This window comes from Lycorma delicatula, chromosome 5, assembly GCF_047948215.1.
Source record: "Lycorma delicatula isolate Av1 chromosome 5, ASM4794821v1, whole genome shotgun sequence".
Taxonomy (NCBI): Eukaryota; Metazoa; Arthropoda; class Insecta; order Hemiptera; family Fulgoridae; genus Lycorma; species Lycorma delicatula.
In genome coordinates, this window is record NC_134459.1 from 2,480,359 (window position 1) to 2,500,458 (window position 20,100).

The 20,100-nt window shown below is 31.2% G+C and overlaps 1 protein-coding gene across 4 annotated transcripts in view; it reads left to right on the forward strand.

Moving 5' to 3' along the window:
* LOC142324656 (uncharacterized) overlaps nucleotides 1–20,100 on the forward strand; it is a 249,782-nt gene that overhangs the window by 77,666 nt on the left and 152,016 nt on the right. Inside the window, exon 1 of one of the 4 annotated variants that reach the window (XM_075365523.1) lies at nucleotides 14,501–14,638. The exons of the other annotated variants lie outside the window; for them this stretch is intronic. Within the exon in view, the coding sequence (XP_075221638.1) occupies nucleotides 14,616–14,638 (23 nt within the window). The 5' untranslated portion in view covers nucleotides 14,501–14,615. Of the gene's footprint in view, nucleotides 1–14,500; nucleotides 14,639–20,100 lie in introns of those variants that run through there. 4 annotated transcript variants of the gene reach the window in all.

The window sequence follows — 20,100 nt, forward strand, 5'->3', positions numbered from 1 at the left end:
ATTTTGATGTAAAAAAACTTTTGAGCTACGATAAGCCTTAGTAAAATAGCGGCGTGAGCGTTTCAAACGTTGTCTATAGTTGTTAAGCGCCTGTTCACCATAAAACGCTAAAAAATTAAATTAAGCAAATTATAATTTTGAGAACGCTAATTTGGGTGCATTAATTTTCGGTATGAGAGCAATATTTGGGGTGTGGTGTAAAGTTTACATATCGTGATGGCAGTTTGATTCTAACTCTATTGTTTATACTTGTACAACTAGTAATATTTCACCGTATCAGTTTGAGGATGCGTTGTGGCATGCAGGTAAACGCACACGGAATTTTGATATTGCGTAGGGGTTTTTGCGGTATTTTTATCGGTACTTTTTACATTTGAAAATCAGTTTGTTAATCAGGCTTCAAGATTAATAATGAAATATTGTAAATTTTAAATCACCGGCGCTTAGGTGTTCTGAATAAGATAAAAAACCGCTTTCGTCGTATTTATTGGTACATAAGGTTTAATCAAGCCCCGAGGTCGAATTAAATTATAATTTTTTTAAAAGCGGATAAGCTGTTTATCATATAGTTAATTCTCGCAATCTTTTTCTGAGGCTGCTATAGATAAATTGAAAACTGAAATTGAATTTGAATCCTGTCGTGAAGCTGTGTTGGCAGAATATTATAATAAAACAGAAACCTTTTTTTTTCAGGTCGACTTTGTAAAACGAATCTTATGAAGCGTTATATAATTTCAGTAATATACACCTGTCAATTTTCCTCGCCAAAAAAAAAGATATTGTAATCTGCAATTCCTTATTTTTTTTTACGTTAATATTTTTAAAAACTTGCTACGCATAATATTTTTCTTTTTTAAGGTCTTTGTTATCAAACGTTTGCTAAAAAAAAATTATATAATATACACCTTGCGATATACGAATTTATCTTCGTTAATGAATTTTCACGTGCGTGAAACCGGAATAAGTTAACGGTCATTTGGAATTTTTCCAAACAGATTTGTTATCGCTGTAATAATGTGATTCTTTAAAAATAATTTCTTGCGTACTAAAAATACAACTTGTGTTGGCTAAAAATAAAGTACATTTACTGGATAATTAACTCTGGATAACACCTTCTCTCATTTAAAAGATTTTTTTTTTAGATTAAAGTGAAAATATAGAGTATAAGTCGGTTTCTGATCGATAACCTATCAAATATTTATTTTTTGAAAAATTATACTTACTACACGTATTGTGTTGTTTTTTACGGCGCCTTTTTTTTTATTGTTTTTAAATAGTCAACAGCAGAGTAATATCGTCTTTGTCGATTAACGGGAAGATTTTGGATTTAGATCTCGGATTAATTTTGATTTTTTTACGTGCTACATGTTGATTTTAAATCTTATTACAGTTTCGGTAATATAAAGGTTTAAAAAAAAAATTAAAAACTTTTAAATTGCTTTTTTATCTTTCTTTGTGTGTAATTTTATGTCTACGTGAAAAAGTTGAAATTTAAAGAACAATTGAAAAAGTATTAATTTTTATTTTTTAGTCCTCCGTTTAAAAGTTTTATTTTATTTAAACTATTGGTAACCTACAAAAAAGAGTGCTGTACATATAAAAAAAATCAGTTTGTAAAAATAAGGCGAGAAATGTACGTGTTTTAAAAATAAGAATAAGAATGCAGAAAAATGATATAAAAAGAATGTTAGCGTCTGCTAAATTTCCTGATATGCATTTTTTTACGTAGTTATTCAGAATGATATTAAATTATGCAGTGTTAAATTAATCCAGTAGCAATGATAACGAACAAATAAAAAATACAAAAATATTATCTTATCCTTTCAAAAACGTTTATACCGAACGTTAGCTTCAAAATAAAATAATAATTATAAAAAAAATAAAAATCAGCACATTTTTCGTAAAATGTAGGGCGTGCAAAGTACTTAGTCTAATTTAAAATTTTCTTTTTTACTTAAAAGAGAACTTTATTTTATTTGTTAATCATCATCGGATTATATTCAACGTTCACTTAATATACTGTAATTTGTTTTTTTTTTTTTTTTTTTAAGTTATTCCTAGAAATTATTTTAGTTTTGTGACGATAGAGAAATCTTCTACTTCTCTTATCGTATAATTACCTTATTTAGTTCAGAAATCCAATAACGGTTTTTCTCAAGCTGACTTTCATAAAATTTTGGTGTGCAGCCGATTACGTGTACTTAGTTTTGTGTATAATACTTCCCGATATTAATCATAATTATTATTTTTTAATTCGTTTAACATAGGTTATGAAAGAATTTTAAGTTATGTTGCCGTATCGTTGCAATCTTTATGGAACGCTCGGTGACATTTATTTTAATTTCATAATTAATTCTGAATTTTGAAATGTCGCTCGGTTCAATATTTTACCGCAATTTCCCTTGATCCACACAGTAAAATGCCGGAACAAATTTTTTTTTTATACAAGAAATAACTTATCTATCGTTGTTGACGTGATCTATACGATATAGATCATATATTTATATATCATATATCTATCAGAATAAACGATTTATTTATCGGCAAGTGAAATAATGTTACCTCTTATCTATGTTTAGAAAAAAATACTGTACCTAACGAACCTTTTTTTTCCGTTTTCCTTTTCCATCTTGAATTATAATGGTACGCAGGAAAATGATAACGAGTGTGTTAAGAACTTGATAAAACGATTCTAGGAATAAATCGAGAGTTCAATCGTCGCTGCGAAATTTAAGTATATTTATAAAGTACAGTCTTTGGGGTCGTCTGATTGTAGAATACTGGATACCGTATAAAGAGAACGATCTGTTTTTCCAAAAGGAGATGACGTCGATATTATAGCTATTTAATTCACGTATAAATTGACAGTTTTAAAGAAAATTAAAACTTAATGTAAGAACCGTATGGAAATCGCTTATCGAATAAATTATTCGGGTAATCTATAAATAAACTATCGTTACAGAAGAGTCGGTTCAAAGATATTTTTATAAGTACTGAATTATAAATATTTTATTTAAAGTAAAAATATTTTATGATAAAGCGAAAGCGATAGTAGGAATAAATTGTAACGACAATTTGATCGTTAACAATATATTTATATAATTTAATACGTAACGAGTAAGCGAAATATTTACTTACAGTGCATATGTATTATTATACTGAACAGCGAATCGAAAGATACGGAGACTAAAACTTAGGTCTTCTTCCTTCCGTTGCGGTGCGTTAGTGTCTCAGGTTTTCATCCGTAAGGTCCCGCGTTTAAATCCCCTTCGTGCTTTCGATTTTTTTACGCTTGTTTGGCGAGTTAAACATCTTATTAAAGATTGAACGTACATATTTTAACGACGCTGCAGATGTTGGTAATTTACATCTACCGATTACGACTTTACGGTTTTACGGTTTCGTATCGATTAAAACGCATTACACGACTACGTAACGGTGTTTATATATTATTTTCCTAAAGGAATCCTTTTTACTACGGGTACAGGAATTATATAATCGCATTTTTCTTTATATCTTTTGTTGCACTTTCTCCTGAAGCGACTTGTTCGATCGACTTGTCCTTTGTATTACTTAGTAACATTTTCCCCGCCTATTCGCTTCCTTTGTTGTATAATGTACAGTCGTAGTAAGTCGGTTTTATTCTGCACAATATTTAAATACAGCGGTTCTAACCCGATTTAAGGGTAATTACTTTTAAAAGAATATTGATTACTGTTTTACTGCTGGAATCCGATTAACGGCATTATTCAAGGAACGTTTGCCGTGGTACCGGATACGATAAATTTAAGCGTATCGTAAATACGTTATGTAATAATAAAAACCAGTTAAAATCCTGAAATAAAAAATACATATAACGTATCTATTAAATTACAGGACCGCAAACGATTTTAATAATAATATATTCTTTACCGGTTTTTGAAATAAGTATGATTTTCAAAAGTGAAAATCATAGATGGCGTTATTATCTCTCTTGTCCGGTTTTAATATTAGGAAAGATAACAAAATATTTTATAAGATAAATTTTCGTTATGTAGAAGTAAATATGAAACCGAAATAAAAACGACATTAATAATAATAAGATTAGGAACAGCAGACCGATAATTTTGTACTAAATTAAAAAAAAATTACACCTACAACGAAATTGATTTAAAAACGTGAAAATTAAGGAAGTATAAAACGATTGAAACTGATTTTTGGAAGATTTTTAATATACGCTATCGGTAACTAGACTGCAGCACGATAGTCGAAGCTAGAAATATTATTATTTAAGTAGTTGAGAAGTGATCGCTGTATACGTCCCGTAATGCCCAGGGAAGGATGCACAACAGCTAAAGTCGCCCGGTGTAAGGGAGACCACGTGTTCATCCTGATCCCGTAGGGTCGCCACGCTACCCCGTCCGTACCTAGCCCTTATCGGCTTTACCGGAGGTCATCTTCAGAACCTCGGCAAAGGGCGTTTCTCAGCGCTGTTTTCGCTTCAGTCAGGATGCCACCGATACGAACGCGGCATATAACATTCCCATCGATGTACTACTATCCCCAAAAAAAACAACAAAACACCACGTGTTCGGTCTTTTACCAAATCCGGTTTGCCGATGTAAACCGCCTCTTCACCGAAGAATAAAAATCGAGATAGAATTTAGTTATAACTCCGTCATATACATGAACAGATGGAATATCTAATTAAAATGGCTTCGCTTTATCGAACATCAATTATGTTTTATTTTTTAAAATGACTTTAAGGAAAAATACTCTCAATTCATCCGAAGTGTGTTTTTTATTTCTGCTTAAGAAATATTTTATATAAAACTATCCAACTATGTACAACCCGCGGCCCGGTTTTTCTTTTTGTGTGGTCCTTATAGATTTTACATAGATGCTTTTTTTACGCGTTAAAAAGTGTAACAAAAACTATAATATATTTTATACAAGTAATTGAACATCTACGTACATCGGTTATGACTGCTTAACAGCGTAATACAGTTTTCATCGCTATTTTTTATATTAAACTATTTACAACATTCACTGGCTTTTATAGTCTAAAAAATACACGCTGTAAAAGTTTTTATTTTTAAAATAATACGATTTAAAAATAAAATACATATGTTTTAATTAAAAATTAAAATAAATATGTTAGAAACAAAATACGGGAAAGCATCGTAAGTTAAATTTGGGGAATTTGATAAAAAACACAATTATAAAAAAATATATTAAAAATTAAAAACTTTATTTTTTTTAAAATATCGTTTTATTACGTTGAAAACCGTATAATAAAATTATAAGTTAAACAATTTACTTATGCGGGTGCGGCTCGCTTCAAATTTCTAGTATTTTATTGGCCCGATAACTATCTTGGTTTGGGCATAGCTGGTGTAAGCCTTATTTTATTTAGGTGGACGGATTTCAATGACTTCTTTTTTTTAAGTTATTTCGACGTTCTCGTGCTGTCTAGTTAGGTAAATAGGATGTATTTTAATTTTTTTGTAAATATTACATTAATATTTGATTATTATGCCGTAGTAGGACGTACAAAAATTCAAAAAAATATTAGGAATATTTGAGGTCTTCTATACAGTCTAGCCGTGATCATTTAAATGCTTCTTTCCGCTCTTAATATCTTTGTCAAAACGCAGGAGTCTAGTCTTACGTTTGTTGCAAACGTCGATTTTGAAGGCTACGTTTTTTTTATAATAAATAAAAACATCCTTTTCCGATTCTTTATAAATTTTAACTTTTTCAAATCGCGCTAAATTAGGGGTTTTTAATCTGACGCCGACTTCAGAAATGTTGGAATTTAAAAGAAGAATTGAAAAAATATTCGTAATTTTTATCCGTCTATTTTTTATGTAATCCAATCGAGTACGAGCTCCGAATCGTGAAAGTTTTATTAGATACTTGAAGACTCGAATCGATCGATTATAATGATTATGAAATGCGTAAAAATAAATAATATGAAAATTAATGGTAATTTTTAGTTGTAATATTAGTGCGTTAATTCTATATTCTATATCGTTACATTAAACTTTGTAAGCGGTTATTGGAACATCGTTCGCTTTTTCCTGCATTCCAAACACCAACTTATTTTATCTTTCCGCACAATGTAGGTCTCTTCTTTCTATTGAATCAAAAATGTTGTGCTGCCGTGAAATTTGTGAACGCCTCGATTTCTTTTCACTTAGTGTGTGAACGACCTGTTTTAGTAAACGTTCATAAGCCGTTCGTCCGTAATACTCTGTCATCGCTGCTTTCTTTGATTCTGTTCGAAATCTTTCCCGTAATTTTATTTTATTATTATTCTATTTTCAAACTTACTTTCTCCAGTAGTCCGTACCTAAAGCTTCCGTCGTCTAGCCGATACTTTAATCGTCAATAGAGATCGTAAAGTTCTTAAACTTTATATTACGGTCGTCTAAAATATCTGTTTCTTAGTCGTATTGCTAACGCTTTTATCTCGGAGAAAAGAAATTGAACCGTTCTGATAAAATTTCGTTTTGTTACTTAACCGAATATAGGATCCGTTTGAACCGTCTGAAGTAGGTGTTATCTTCCCAAAGGTAAAGACTCTTCTGAACCTTTCTGAATATCTAACAAAATGCAGCTTCCTAATCCGATCGATGTACTCCTCCGACAAACTTCAACTTCAAACAGATCAACAGATCTGTCATCCGACAAACTTCAACTTATTATATTTAATTATAAAACTATACTAACAACTAGTAAAATATACGTGTATAAAATTAGATATTAATGCAACATGTCCTACTGAATATTTTTGGGCGATTTAAATTAAATTACGTATTTAACAATTCTTTAAGCGATGTAAGATTAATATTTTTTTATTTTTTTATTATTATTTTAATAAATGATTACTTTATAAATCACCTTGCAAAATTTTCTTAAACGATTACTTATTTTTTTCTATTAAATTCTGAAATCATTTTGTCGAAATAATAATTATTATTTGTTATAATATGATATTAAGATTCATAAAGCGACTCTAAGACACGTGAAAATTTTTTCCCGGTTACTGGATGATGTAGCCAAGTTTGAGTAAATTAAAAGCTAAGCTATGAACGTGCCAAATAACTAACAAAGATTGCACAAATCTGTTTATTAGTTGTGTTCTTTACAATATATTTTATCTTAATATTTTATTTTAAATATATCTTAAAAATTTAAATTAGCTTTAATATCTTATTTGTATGAGTTTCTTTTTTAAATTTCTAGATTACAAAATTGTATAATTTTAATTTTTAAAATTATATATATATACGTATTTGATTATAACTAGTTTTTAAAGCCTGTTTACTACTATTTTTTTTTAAATTTTTTTTTTTATTGAAATAAACAGGAAAATTAAAAGCTATTCTTTATGTAAAACACACGAGCGATAAATAATTATTTTAACAAAAACGTTATAAAATGAGACGATTGATCGTTGAATAATCTCCAAATTTAGAAAAATGAAGCTTGATTTTTTTATAATTTGTCACGTAAGACTAAAACATCTCTTCATTCTTGTTTTAGCTTACTTCTTTCTTTCTTTTTCCTGTTTAGCCTCCGGTAACTACCGTTTAGATAATTCTTCAGAGGATGATATGTATGAGTGTAAATGAAGTGTAGTCTTGTAAATTCTCAGTTCGACCGTTCCTGAGATGTGTGGTTAATTGAAACCCGACCGCCAAAGAATACCGGTATCCACGATCTAACATATTTTAGCTTACTACCGGCTAAAAACCTAACGTCCAATGATACGGATGATCGTTAAATAATTGAATGACAATTAAAACTACAATAACTGTATTGTAGTTTATATGTTTTCGGGAATGACTTAATTTTTTTTTTACGTATTAAACCGAACGTCGATGTATATAAACTGAATTTTTTAACTTATCGCGGTATCGCTCGAATTGTTCTTAAATTTTTTTAATTTTATTATTTCAAAACTAAAGTCAGGCCCAAAAGTTGGATTCCTTATGTCGACTTAGATTACTTGAGAGTTGTAATCGTTTTAATTCAACCGCTATATACTTCTTAATGCCAAACTGAACGGGACAATTTTAAATTAAAACTTTCGAAATTATTTTTAGTTTTTGAATAAAACATCTTTAATGTGTAATTTTTTTTTTTTTCTTATAAACGGTCTGAGTTTAATTTTTCCCAAATTTATCCCGAAATAATAAGTGCAATATTAAAAAAATAATAATAAAAAAACAGCTGTACCGAAATATAAGTAAAAATTACAGTGTAAAAATATAAAAATATATTTTTATATTTATATTTTATATTTAAAATATAAAATTCATTACAGCGGCACCTAAAAACTTTTCTTCTAATAATTTAACCCTCTTATTTAACTTTTTCTTTTTAAGTATCAAAGTTTTTTGTTATATTATTATTATTCTCTTTTTTTGAAGTTTTAGGGGTGTCGACTGCTAACATACTTTTCTCTCTCGGTTAAAAACACGAGCGACTTAGTCAGAAGACTTGTCTTGTCAATATCGATCATCTAATAAGCAGACCTATCATGGGATAAAACCCCAATAGAAACACAGAACGGCAAGGGTGTTAATATTCCTTGCCGATTAAGAAACAAAACCGTTTCTTACGAAACGTTGTCAAATAATCAAATTCACATCAAGTAAACGCTATTCAAATCACCGTTACAAGATTTAAAAAAAAAACACTAATATAAAAATAGCGATAAACGAGTAACGACAAGGGTGTAAAGGTCACTTGCCATTTAACCGATCGCTTTGTAATAGAAAGTGTTCAAAGAACAAAAAAAACATGCTGAACTAGTATTCAAGTCACGGACTTGAATACTAGATCGTGGATACCGGTGTTCTTTGGCGGTTGGGTTTCAATTAACCACACATCTCAGGAACGGTCGAACTGAGAATGTACAAGACTACACTTCATTCACACTCATACATATCATCCTCATTCATCCTCTGAAGTATTATGTAAACGGTAGTTACCGGAGGCTAAACAGGAAAAGAAAGGACGTGCAGCCGCGTAAGTCTTCTAACATCTTCACCGTTCTCTAAGAGATTGTCGCCCAGCGGTTAACGTGGTCATTTAGCCGAAGTTCATATTTCAAACTAAAACGTTGTATTTCTTCCTTGACGTACCACAGACCTAAATATTCGTTGTTTTTAGCATACCACGGCGCTTCAGCTATGAAACTCGCTAGTTTGTTCTGAGACTGCTCTATTATTTCAACACTTGACTTGTTTGTGTCGGACGTCATATGTCCATATCGGTTTCAAAATAACCTAGTATAAATGTACTTATTAAAGATAGGTCAGGCATCCGGTACATTTCCTTGAACTTCACGTCCAGGTGAAGACCCAGGTACCTTATACTTTCAGTATGCTGAATAAATATGCCATCAAGGTGGACCCGCGGGCAGTTTCTTCTTCTCATTCCGAACGTCACATGGCTCGACTTAGCTTGATTAACCCTTATCTTTCGTGTATCCAGCCAACTCCATTAACCGATTTAATTCGGATTGTATATTAGTTGAGGCCATCCCCCCGTTTGTTTTAAAAAAGAGTTTCCTTGTCGTCTACATTAATACTAAATACCGGTTGGATTTTAAATCTTGAAAATTCAAAAAATGATATTTTAAGTACGAGCGCCATTCGGCTCCCTTGTTTTTTTGAGACTTAATAACTTATTTATTTCACTAATTATTTACTTCGGTAACTTGGGCCGATAATCTGGCGCGATCACATTCAACGAGGATAAAAAAGATTATCGTTAAAAAATTTAGGCCAAAACTGGGATATATATATATATATATATATATATATATATATATATATAGAGCCAAATTTCAACTTTTTTGATTAGCGGATCCGGAGATATTAATCAAACTACAGACCAAAAAAAAAAAAGGTCTTAAAAAGTCGATATTGCACAAACTTCGAAACAAAAAGTTTTGGCCGACCACAGTACTTTTCTTTTATAGCCGTGCTGGTGCAGCATCAACGATAAATCTGTTGCCGAAGTAAAAATGGAATGCGTTATCCAAAGATACGTTCTAAATGACTTATAATTAATTACCTGTTGCTCTACTCTTTTAATGCATATCTATCCGAATTTTATGAATTTATTTAAATATCTGCAAATGTTAGTTTGTATTTTGAACACGTCATTACAATTTAACGTAACTACATGAAATCCAGACTGAAGGTAGATTAAAAAAGGAATTTTAATAGTTTTTAACGTTTTAAAAAACTTCCTTTTTGGATAGAATTGGGAAGAGGTTTTGCGTCAATATTTTTGTCTTGTGAAGAAAATTAAAGCGATATGTATTTCTCATTTAAAATATTCGAGTAAGAGATACCGCTTAAAATTTTTAATATTAAAAAATATTACCCCGAGTAAATACAATGCGATTCCTAATTGTTTTGTACATTGCAATATTTTGTATTCATTTTATATCGGTATTTTGGGTGAGAAAGAGCGAGAGGGAGGGGAAGGGAGTCAGAAGGACATATATTTATATTGAATTCTTTTTCTAATACGGGATCCCACTGAAAGCTTTGTTTAAGTAATTGTCATTAAGTAATATTTATTTTTATATCTCTGTTAGATAACAGTTTTTTACGGATTTGATAAATTTATAACATTTTAAAGCTATAAAAATAATCTTACGGAGAACATAACTGTAATTGTACGTAAATACAGACACCGTTGTAACTCTTTTTTGTTTCTAAACTTATTAATTTAACATGTTTGTTATATTTAGTTGTCGTTAATGAAGGTAATTTATTTAACAATAATAATAAAAATTTATTTTATAAACGACGAAATAAAAAAACATCACGTAACCGCTAACCCTGCTAGGTTTCATTAAGAACGTCACACACGATTTAAATGAGTTTACGTGGTAACCGACAATCTTTAGGCGATTTAATTTAAATAATTGTTGTAACAGATAAAAGAAAACTGTCGGCTATAAAAAAATATAAACTGCAAAATATAATAGTTACCGTATACGACTTTATTAATTTCAAATGTAATTAAATAAAAAAGAAGTATTATATATGTTATATGTATATACATTTAGGTGAAGCGATATTATTGTACATTTAATGTCAGTAATACTATATTATAATAAAATAATTTATTTTATTAATTTCGGCAGTTTCGAAAAAACTTAATCGTATTGTTTCATTTTGTGTAGTTTGATGCGACCAATTTGCGTTTAGAAAAGATGACCGTTTGAATATTTACTACATCTCTCGTTCTTGATTCTTTATAAATAAATACATTAATCATTAATCGTAAGAAAAAATGCACATTATATAAGGTTATACGAATTATTTGTTACTTGTGAAACTTTGTTGGATTAACTTCTTCGTGTTTAATTTTCTTAGTATAATAGAAAACGAAGTAGAATACAGAAGAATTATCTGTGTAAACTTAGAGGTATAACATAATCTTCGGAATCACCGTTAGATATTACTTCAGAGGATGAGATTAATGACAATTTTTGTAGCGCGTGAAGATGCCACGCCTGACCGGGATTGGAACCGGTAACCTCCGGATGTTTTCCAGAGAGATCAAACAACTGTCCCTGGTCGCCTTCCGTTTCGGCTATATTCTCTGTGCATTTCCAATTCTTCAGTGCTTCTGTTGAGGCCATCTTCTGGTCGCTGATCGTAGGAGCTCTTCGTCGTCGATATCTTCCTCCATGATGTTCTTTAGGTCTTTGCCCTTATCCTGCTCGGTCTGCGTCGCCTGTGTTATGCTAACTGTTGGGGACGACATTTTTTTAAACGCCTTGAGTATCTTAAAGATCCTTGTAAGTTCTTTTTCTTGCTATCCGAAGTATTTGGGTAACCCGGCCCGTAGGTTTTTCCTAAGGTTAAACAGGCAGTGTTCCGACCGGTTTGCAAGGTCGTACACGCTGCCGGAGTAGCCTCTTCCTCTTCAGACGATGCCTGACGTAAACGTTTCTTCCCCGGTTTGTAGTCTGTCTTTTTTGCCTTAGTCGCAGGCATTTGCTTAGAATTTCCCGCTCCCTGCCTCTACCGGCGGCAGGAATCTTCGTCTTTCCGTCGATTAGTATCGCACTATAACCACTAGAAATGTCTTGCGGGCTAAAAACCGTGTTCGTTGACACCCCGCACGCTATTTGGAGACGGTTGGGGTAAGGTAAAATATATCTTCCCAAAAATCAATTCAGATTTTTTTGGGGGTGGGGAACGGGAAATGAAAACGTATCCCCCGGTTCACCTCGGAGATCAGGACTGATGCAACAGAGATACGAGGAATTCACGTTCCCCGTATCTATCTACTTAAAAAATGCCGTCGAGTAAAACACCAAGATAACTGTAAGGGCTTGTTTACGTGTTCTTTACGATGACGTCGTACATCGGTTCCAAAGTGAGTTGGACTTAGAATATTTCTGCTACATAATGTATTTTGATACCGATAGCAGACAAAAGCTGCAAATATTTGTTCGCTAAAATAACTAGCGAACCGCTGAATAAATACTCACGAAATTTCGCAGCAAGACGCACCACTACTAAACGCAAAACTCTACCGAAAATCGCTGTACAGAATGCGCTATAACCACCACACTGTGAATTTCGCGGGAGTACTAACATAAACGTATTCCTTCGACAGAGTCCATTACACCACTACACACACCTTACAGCTTAGATTTCAAAATATTTGTACGTACGGTTTAAATAAGTTCATTCTGCAAATTTTGTTAAGCCGAGTGTTAAAGAGTTTATTTACACTTCAGTAAAAATAGGCAAACCAGACTTAAATCAAGATACTGTTTAATGTTTTACGTAATCTACGTCTGATAACGGTGGGGTCTGGATAAATTTACACGTAAACCTTTCCACAAAATTAAAAAAAACAATCGGCATAAGAGTTATTTATTTCGGTTCAGCCGTTTCTGAGTTGTAAACGAATTTCAGTGTATATAAGCAAACATACGTACTTACATTCTTGTTTGTACGAGGATTTTTAATTAATTAAAGAAACAAATCAGTATAGAAAAATTACTCTTTATTCACCGATAATGAAACTAACGCTACTTTTATAATCCCCGGTTACATTTAGGCATTTATCTCATTTTTATGTGAGTTTTCTTATACCGGTAGTAAAGAACTGTTCAATTCGTGGTAAGTTATTCTTCTAAATGGGCCTTTCTAGTTTAAAAAAAAAACCGTTACTATCGCAGTACCGGATGACGTTGTAGATTTTGAATTTTTCTTAGCGGGCGAATTCGGATGTGTCCGTTTCATACTGTAATGTATAGATTCCGGCTGAAAATGATGAATCCGAGTTTCATCGCGAGTTATTATGCGATCTAAAGAAGCATTCCGTCATTTTAGTTTCATAAAAATATAATTTTGGGTGCTTTGTGATTTTGAGTCGACCATCTTGGAATCCACCTCGAACATATTTTGCGGTAATTCAGATTATCGTGGATAATCGAATGGGAAGTGAAAATACTCCCGTTACAAACTTCAAAAATTTTACGCGTCTCTTCTGGCGAATAAGCTCATTTATACGATTTTGCAAAGCGTCAGTCGAAATTTCTACCTGTCTTCCGCTACGATGAAAATCGATGCCGCTTGTTCTTCTTGTGCGTTCTTGATACGCCGCTTGAACTGTTTGATCCGTTTTTAAAAGTTTTCGCGGTTAATATACTTTTTAACGTACCGTTTTAACATCCGCCAGCGAATTTTTAACGCTTTTACACCTTCAGAAAATAAAACTTTTATCACAGCACGCTGTTCTTCTACGGTATACGTTTCAAGCGAAACCAGAATTTTGAAACAAAAAGAAGGTTCTAATAATTGAAATTCTATCGAATTTTCTGTCAGGGTTGCCGATGTGAACATCAGATAATTTTAATTTATACTATTAAACAACTTTTCCGCTGTTGCTGTTTGTTTCTCTAATCGTTAAATTTCTCCCGTAAATGAAAATATTCAAGTTTTAGAATTTCATATGAAGAAAGGAAGTTTTTATATTCAAGAAAAATCTTCCTTAGAATAAAATCGATCTATTAATTTGTTGTTCTGTTGAAATCGTTCTATTAATTTTATTCGCGGCAATCAATTATTACGCGTAAACCTATTTGCTTATTCATTGTTAACTATTATTTTACATGATGAAAAAACACTACGTACGTACATTATACGTTACCTTTTAAGTACCGCTTTTCTTTTATGATCAACAGGAGGTGATACATCTTGTACTATTGTTTTTATACATAATAATAGTGGTGTTTGTTTTTAACTTACGTGTTTTGTAATAACACATATCGTTCTTTTATTTATTTAAAATTAAAACTATAAAGGAAAATATTTTTTTTTCGCAAAACGAATGAAGAATAAAGGACTTTTTTTTACATTAACGATTTTGTTTTTTAATTTCTCTTTGTTCATTATTTCATTTCAACTTTTGTACGTACTTCATACATTGTTCTTGATTTAATCATTGTTGTTTATCAGTTGTTATAAGGTTTTGCTGGTTAGTAACAACTGTAAATTTTTTACTTTTTTTATTTTTCTGTTTTTTTATTTATTTATTTATGTAAATTTAATATCGGATAACTTTAATGGAAGATGACTACGTTGAAGAATGAAAGGTATTCTTAATATGTATTTCATATAATTTTAAATAATCGTTAAATAGATTTACGGTTAAAATAAAATCGTTTAATTGATATTATTATCGTTAGAATTTAATATTTTATTAATGTAAATTATAAAAACGTGTATACAAACCCGTAATCGATAAAATAAGTTTTTTTTGGTCGGTAAAAAATGATGTACAAAGTTTTAGAAGGAAATATTTGACATAAAAAAGCGGTGTCTTAAAAATGTGAGCGTTTTTACTTCTATACGGCACAAAATCTGACCTAAAACTCTCTTTAAAGCGTTTATAGTCAGATATTTATTACCTTTGCTCAAGTATACCGCAAGCGGAGCGATGAATTTTAATGATATATATATATTTGTGCTTCTTTTAATTCCAAAACAGGTGCATCGCTTTCATGTAGAAGTACCAAATATGTATTTGTAATTACATAGTTGTATTGAAGATATACAAATTTGCAAAAAAAAAAGAAATAACAAATAATATTCGACTGTTTTCAAAATTGTCTGAAAGTGATTAAGTGAATTGTCAATTAAACGATTTTGATACGATTTAAAAGTTATACTTCGTAGGATTCCGCGTAATATTATTAAAAAAAAAAACTTGTGAAAGTTTAAATAACTAAAAAAAAAAATTCAGTTGAAGTTCAAATGTAATTGTTTTTAATTTTTTAAATAAAAAAAACTATTCCTTTAATAACCATTAACCCTTTTCGTTTTCTGGGTAGGGTACACTGGCTATATGAATTCAATTTTAATGAAGGGGTTAAAAATTAGTAGGGTTAATAAGTAGTAATAGGTCACCTTTTTGTGGTGACAAATTAATTATGAGTATCATTTAATATTTTGACGCTTTTCTTCGCTACGGAATACAGTTTTTCAAAACTTCTTATCGGAAGCCCAAACCTTTAAAAAAAGTTTTTATCGATCAATTGTACGGTAGTGAATTCAATTCAATTCAATTTATTATACGGATCAAATCTTTGGATCTGGTATGTTAGAGATAAACTATTTTCTCAGTTGTAATTAAAAATTCGTATCGAGGAATAACAGATAAAACGTTAATTAAATTAATAAATATGATTTGAATTTTGAATTATTTAAATTAATAGAATGAAATAAAATATAAAAAAGATTTCTTTAGTTTCTGTCTATTATGTAAATGAAAATAGTGAAAAGATTTCAAAAATATTATTTCGAATTCTTGAGCCGCAATAGCAATACAGCTAGGAAGTATTTTTTCGTTTTGAAAAAGTTATTGCTCTTCCCTTTTTTTGTATTTAGGTAACTTGAAAAAGATCGACTGCTAAATGAAGGTTTAGTGTAATAATTTTTATTTATTTATTCGTTTTTGTGTATGTTGATACCTCTATGTAAAGGATTACGATTCATAGCGGGAAAGAAAAACATTTATATATATATATATATATATATATATGTATATTAGCGGACCCGACAGACGTTGTCCTGATGCGGCATTATTCTGTAATAAATGCACACACATAAATATAAGTAACTTAATTAAGTTAAAATTAGCAGGAATGAGTTCAAAATTTCATTAAAATGACTATTAGTATGATATTATCAGTTTGTGATTGTTGTATTGGGTTTATTTGTAATGGGTTTATTGATTAATTATGTGTAGTACGGTTAATATTTATTTTCACTAAATATTGAGATATCCGATGAAAATTTAATTAAAAAATTAATAAATTTTCATCCACATTACTACTAATTTTCACTTATCATTCTAAAAAAGTACCTCCTATACATATATATATTTTTTTTTTATTTAATAATTTTGATGTTTCATAACCATGTAACAGCTTAATTAATCAATTAATAAAAAAATTACAGCGCTGTAAAAAAGCAACGTAGTTAAAATTTTAGTCGAAATTTTTATAATTTTTCTCATTCTTTATTTTAACATCTATTTTACCAGATTTTAGATAATTGTAAATTAAAAATAATTTTAGAAAACTTTTTATAAAATTTATCAGCTAAAACATTATAAATTCAGTTTTTTAAATATACTTTAAACTATATTATAAGTAACTTATATTTTAATTTTATAAATGTTATAATTTATTTTACAAACTTAAGCTACGACGCAAATAACTGATATGCGAAAAAGCTACAAAATAAAAAAAATTCCTAGAATCCGATCGCAGCACCAACTACCGGGTTTGACTGATAAACCAAAAATTAAAAAAAAAAACTTCTAAAACGCGATCGCAGCTCTGCCTACCGGACCCAATTGTGAAAGAAAAACATTTTCACTTCAATACTGTACCTTACAAATTTGCACAATGCATATTTTTTAATTACATTTTAAAACGTTATTTCAATAAATAATAATATAATATTTCTCAATACGCGCACAATTCTAAACGCGATCGCAGTGCTGCCTACTTGTTACTTAATTAGTTGTGATTTTGTTTACCTTGACAACAGCCATACGGGCTCTTTGTGATTGGTCGTTGTGTTTGACAGCGGCCATCTTGCATTGATCTGATTGGTTTTCCTTTGTTTACATTTCTATCTGATTTATTAGCCTCTTATTTATTAAAAAACTGTTTTCTCGCGATTTTTTGTAACACAATAATAACACAAAATTACGAAATATTTTTCTCAATTTGATCGCACCACCAACTGTCGGAACAAACTAAAATTAAAATAGAATATTATTGAATATTCGATACTGCGATGGTAGCGCAGTTTGCCGGATCCAATGTAAAACATTCCAAAATCAACAACTACTTATAAATAAAAAACTAATTAAAAAAACATTTTCCAGTGGACCAAATTGTGAATCTAAATCATTCTCGAATCCCCTTGAACACACGCACAAAATTTCATCAAAATCAGTCCAGCCGTTTAGGAGGAGTTCGTTCTCATACACACGCACACAAGAAATTATATATAAAGATATATATATATATATGTATCATTTTATATCTTGTCTCTTCTGTATTTTTGTTGGTAGTTTCAGTAATTAAAAAAAAAAAAAAAACATTTGTAGGAATTAGGAAAAATTACATTTAAAATATACCCCGTTTCGTTTGTTTTAATATTCTAATTGTAGCCACAATGAAATCGATCATCAGGATAAAACTTTGAGCGGCAGACACAGTTCTATTCTTAAATACATTTACATTTAAGAATAGGGTACTATTCTATTTTAGAATATTTTAAATACTATTAAGTACTATCTTATAATAACGAAGTTACTGAACGTTAAAATTGCTCTTCCAGAAATCATGCGGAAAACAGAACACCAATTTACAAGTAATTTTCTGTCGTAAATCCTACGGATTTTCATAAAATAAATTGATTAGGAATCATTTAAATTCCAGCGGGAAATTGACAGAAATAATTTAGAAAAGACCAAGTCGAATGAATTTTTTTATAAAACGTGTTTTTTTTCTATCAGCTAATTTGTAAGATATAATTTTTCCGTTTTTCTTCGTGATGGATAACGCTATTTAATTTTTACTATTCTGAAGGTAAATGTTTCTGAAAATAAAAGTTGTAAAGCGAACAATTTTTTTTTGTAGAGTACTGAAAGACTGCGTAGAATACCTTCAGGTATTACAATTTACCGAATGTGGAATATACAAAAACAGCTGACAACAAAATTGATAATACTTTCCTGGTGTAGATTATTTATTCTTATATCGTGAGAAATTAATGTTACATTAAAATAAACCAAAAATAATTTTGAAAAATTAAAAATCGATATTTCTAAACTTTGATCGGCTTCTCACCCCCCAATATTGCATCCAAAGTTTTTTTCCGTGTCGCTTGAAGTTCTACTGTGCCTTCGATGGCCTTAAAAAAAAATCGGTTAAAAAATATGCGATAAATAAAAAAGATTTTCGTATTTTTTGGAAGGGGGACTTTTGGAGTAAATTAAAAAAAAGTAAGATAAGCATGCACTTATGTACTGTCAGCTTAATATAAAGTGGTTTTGCAAAATTTTGAAAAAATGAAACAAAAAACTATCATGCCACCCCTTGTAGATATTGATTTCAAATTTTACCAACAAATCGCCCAATATACTCGAGTCTCTGTACAAAATTTCACTGAAATTCGGTTCTTTGTTGATCGATCAGTAGCTTTTGTTGATGGTTCAGTAGTATCTAATTTGTTGATAATTTAATTTATCGACTTTTAAATGTTATTTAACTTTATTTTTCGTTATCTCTGAGTTTTTAGTGAAAAGAGAGAATCAGTTAGTCAATTTGTTTAGTTTTGATATCCGGTCGTCCTTCACAGATAGATTACTGAATTTATTTTATATTTCATTTAATGTTACTCAGGTGGGTCGCTTAACCACTTGTTAAAACTCCATTCTATTTATTATTTTCTAGATTTTATTTACAAAAGTTTTTTCCACTTTCCTAGAATTACAGCTCTAGAGCTAGTTGTAAGAAGGAAAGTAAGGTAATCAGTCAACTAGCCGCTGCTGACATCCACTGCTCTTATGGCCCTCTCCATTACATCTAAAACATAGTCTAGACCGGTCTGGTTCTCCACACTTCGCAGCCATACGGCCATTCTCCCCACACCTGAAACACCTCAATGTTTCCTCCATCCGGCACACTCTGCAATTAATCCTGCCTATCTGTATCCTCTGAACTTCGAATAACCTACGCGCCACAAACCCAGGCACCATTATCGTGGCATTCTGCATCCTCCTTTATTGGCGTTCCATTTCCTAACTGATAGCTCTTCAGCCACGCTATTGTCCACTCCTTCCTTCACACATTTAAACGGTTCAGCGAAGCTCCGCCCCCCAGCTCTTATCGACATTGTACGTGACGGCTCACCCTGTCGCCTTGATGAGTCTACTGGAGAGCCTTCAGCTCTCCAGTAGACTCATCAGTGTATTACATCCGCTCCTTACCAGCCCGTCTATCATCACACTCTAGTAATCTTTTCAAGATGGCTCTATTTCTACCAGCCGGGGACACAAAGGAGCTTCCATTTCCATATCTCTTAGTTTCCTGATGCTCCTAAAGCAGTCGGCTATCGTCCCATCTAAATCCTCTGAGTTCACTACTATCGTATAGATAGTACCTCCCACATCTATTTCCTCACCGCCGAATACATCCTTGATTGACCTCGAATGTCAACCGACAATAGTCCACTCTTAATCTCAGACTTGTCCTCCAATCTCCTGATACTTGGCGCCATCCGACAAGCCTTACTCGTTCGCTTAGCTGAAATCGGTCCCAAATCATGTATTAATACAACGTCTCGTCCTTCCTTGTCTGTGAACGAAGTATCAGCCGTTTTTAACATCTTGAAAACTTCCTCGACTCAGTGTTTGGCAACAAGTATAGGAACCTCGTCGTCATCAATGCCTTCCTCCAGTTTCCTGATTATATCGTCAGATCAGATTCTTTTGAGCGCCTGGGTGGCCTTATCAGACCCTGGCCTTATTCCC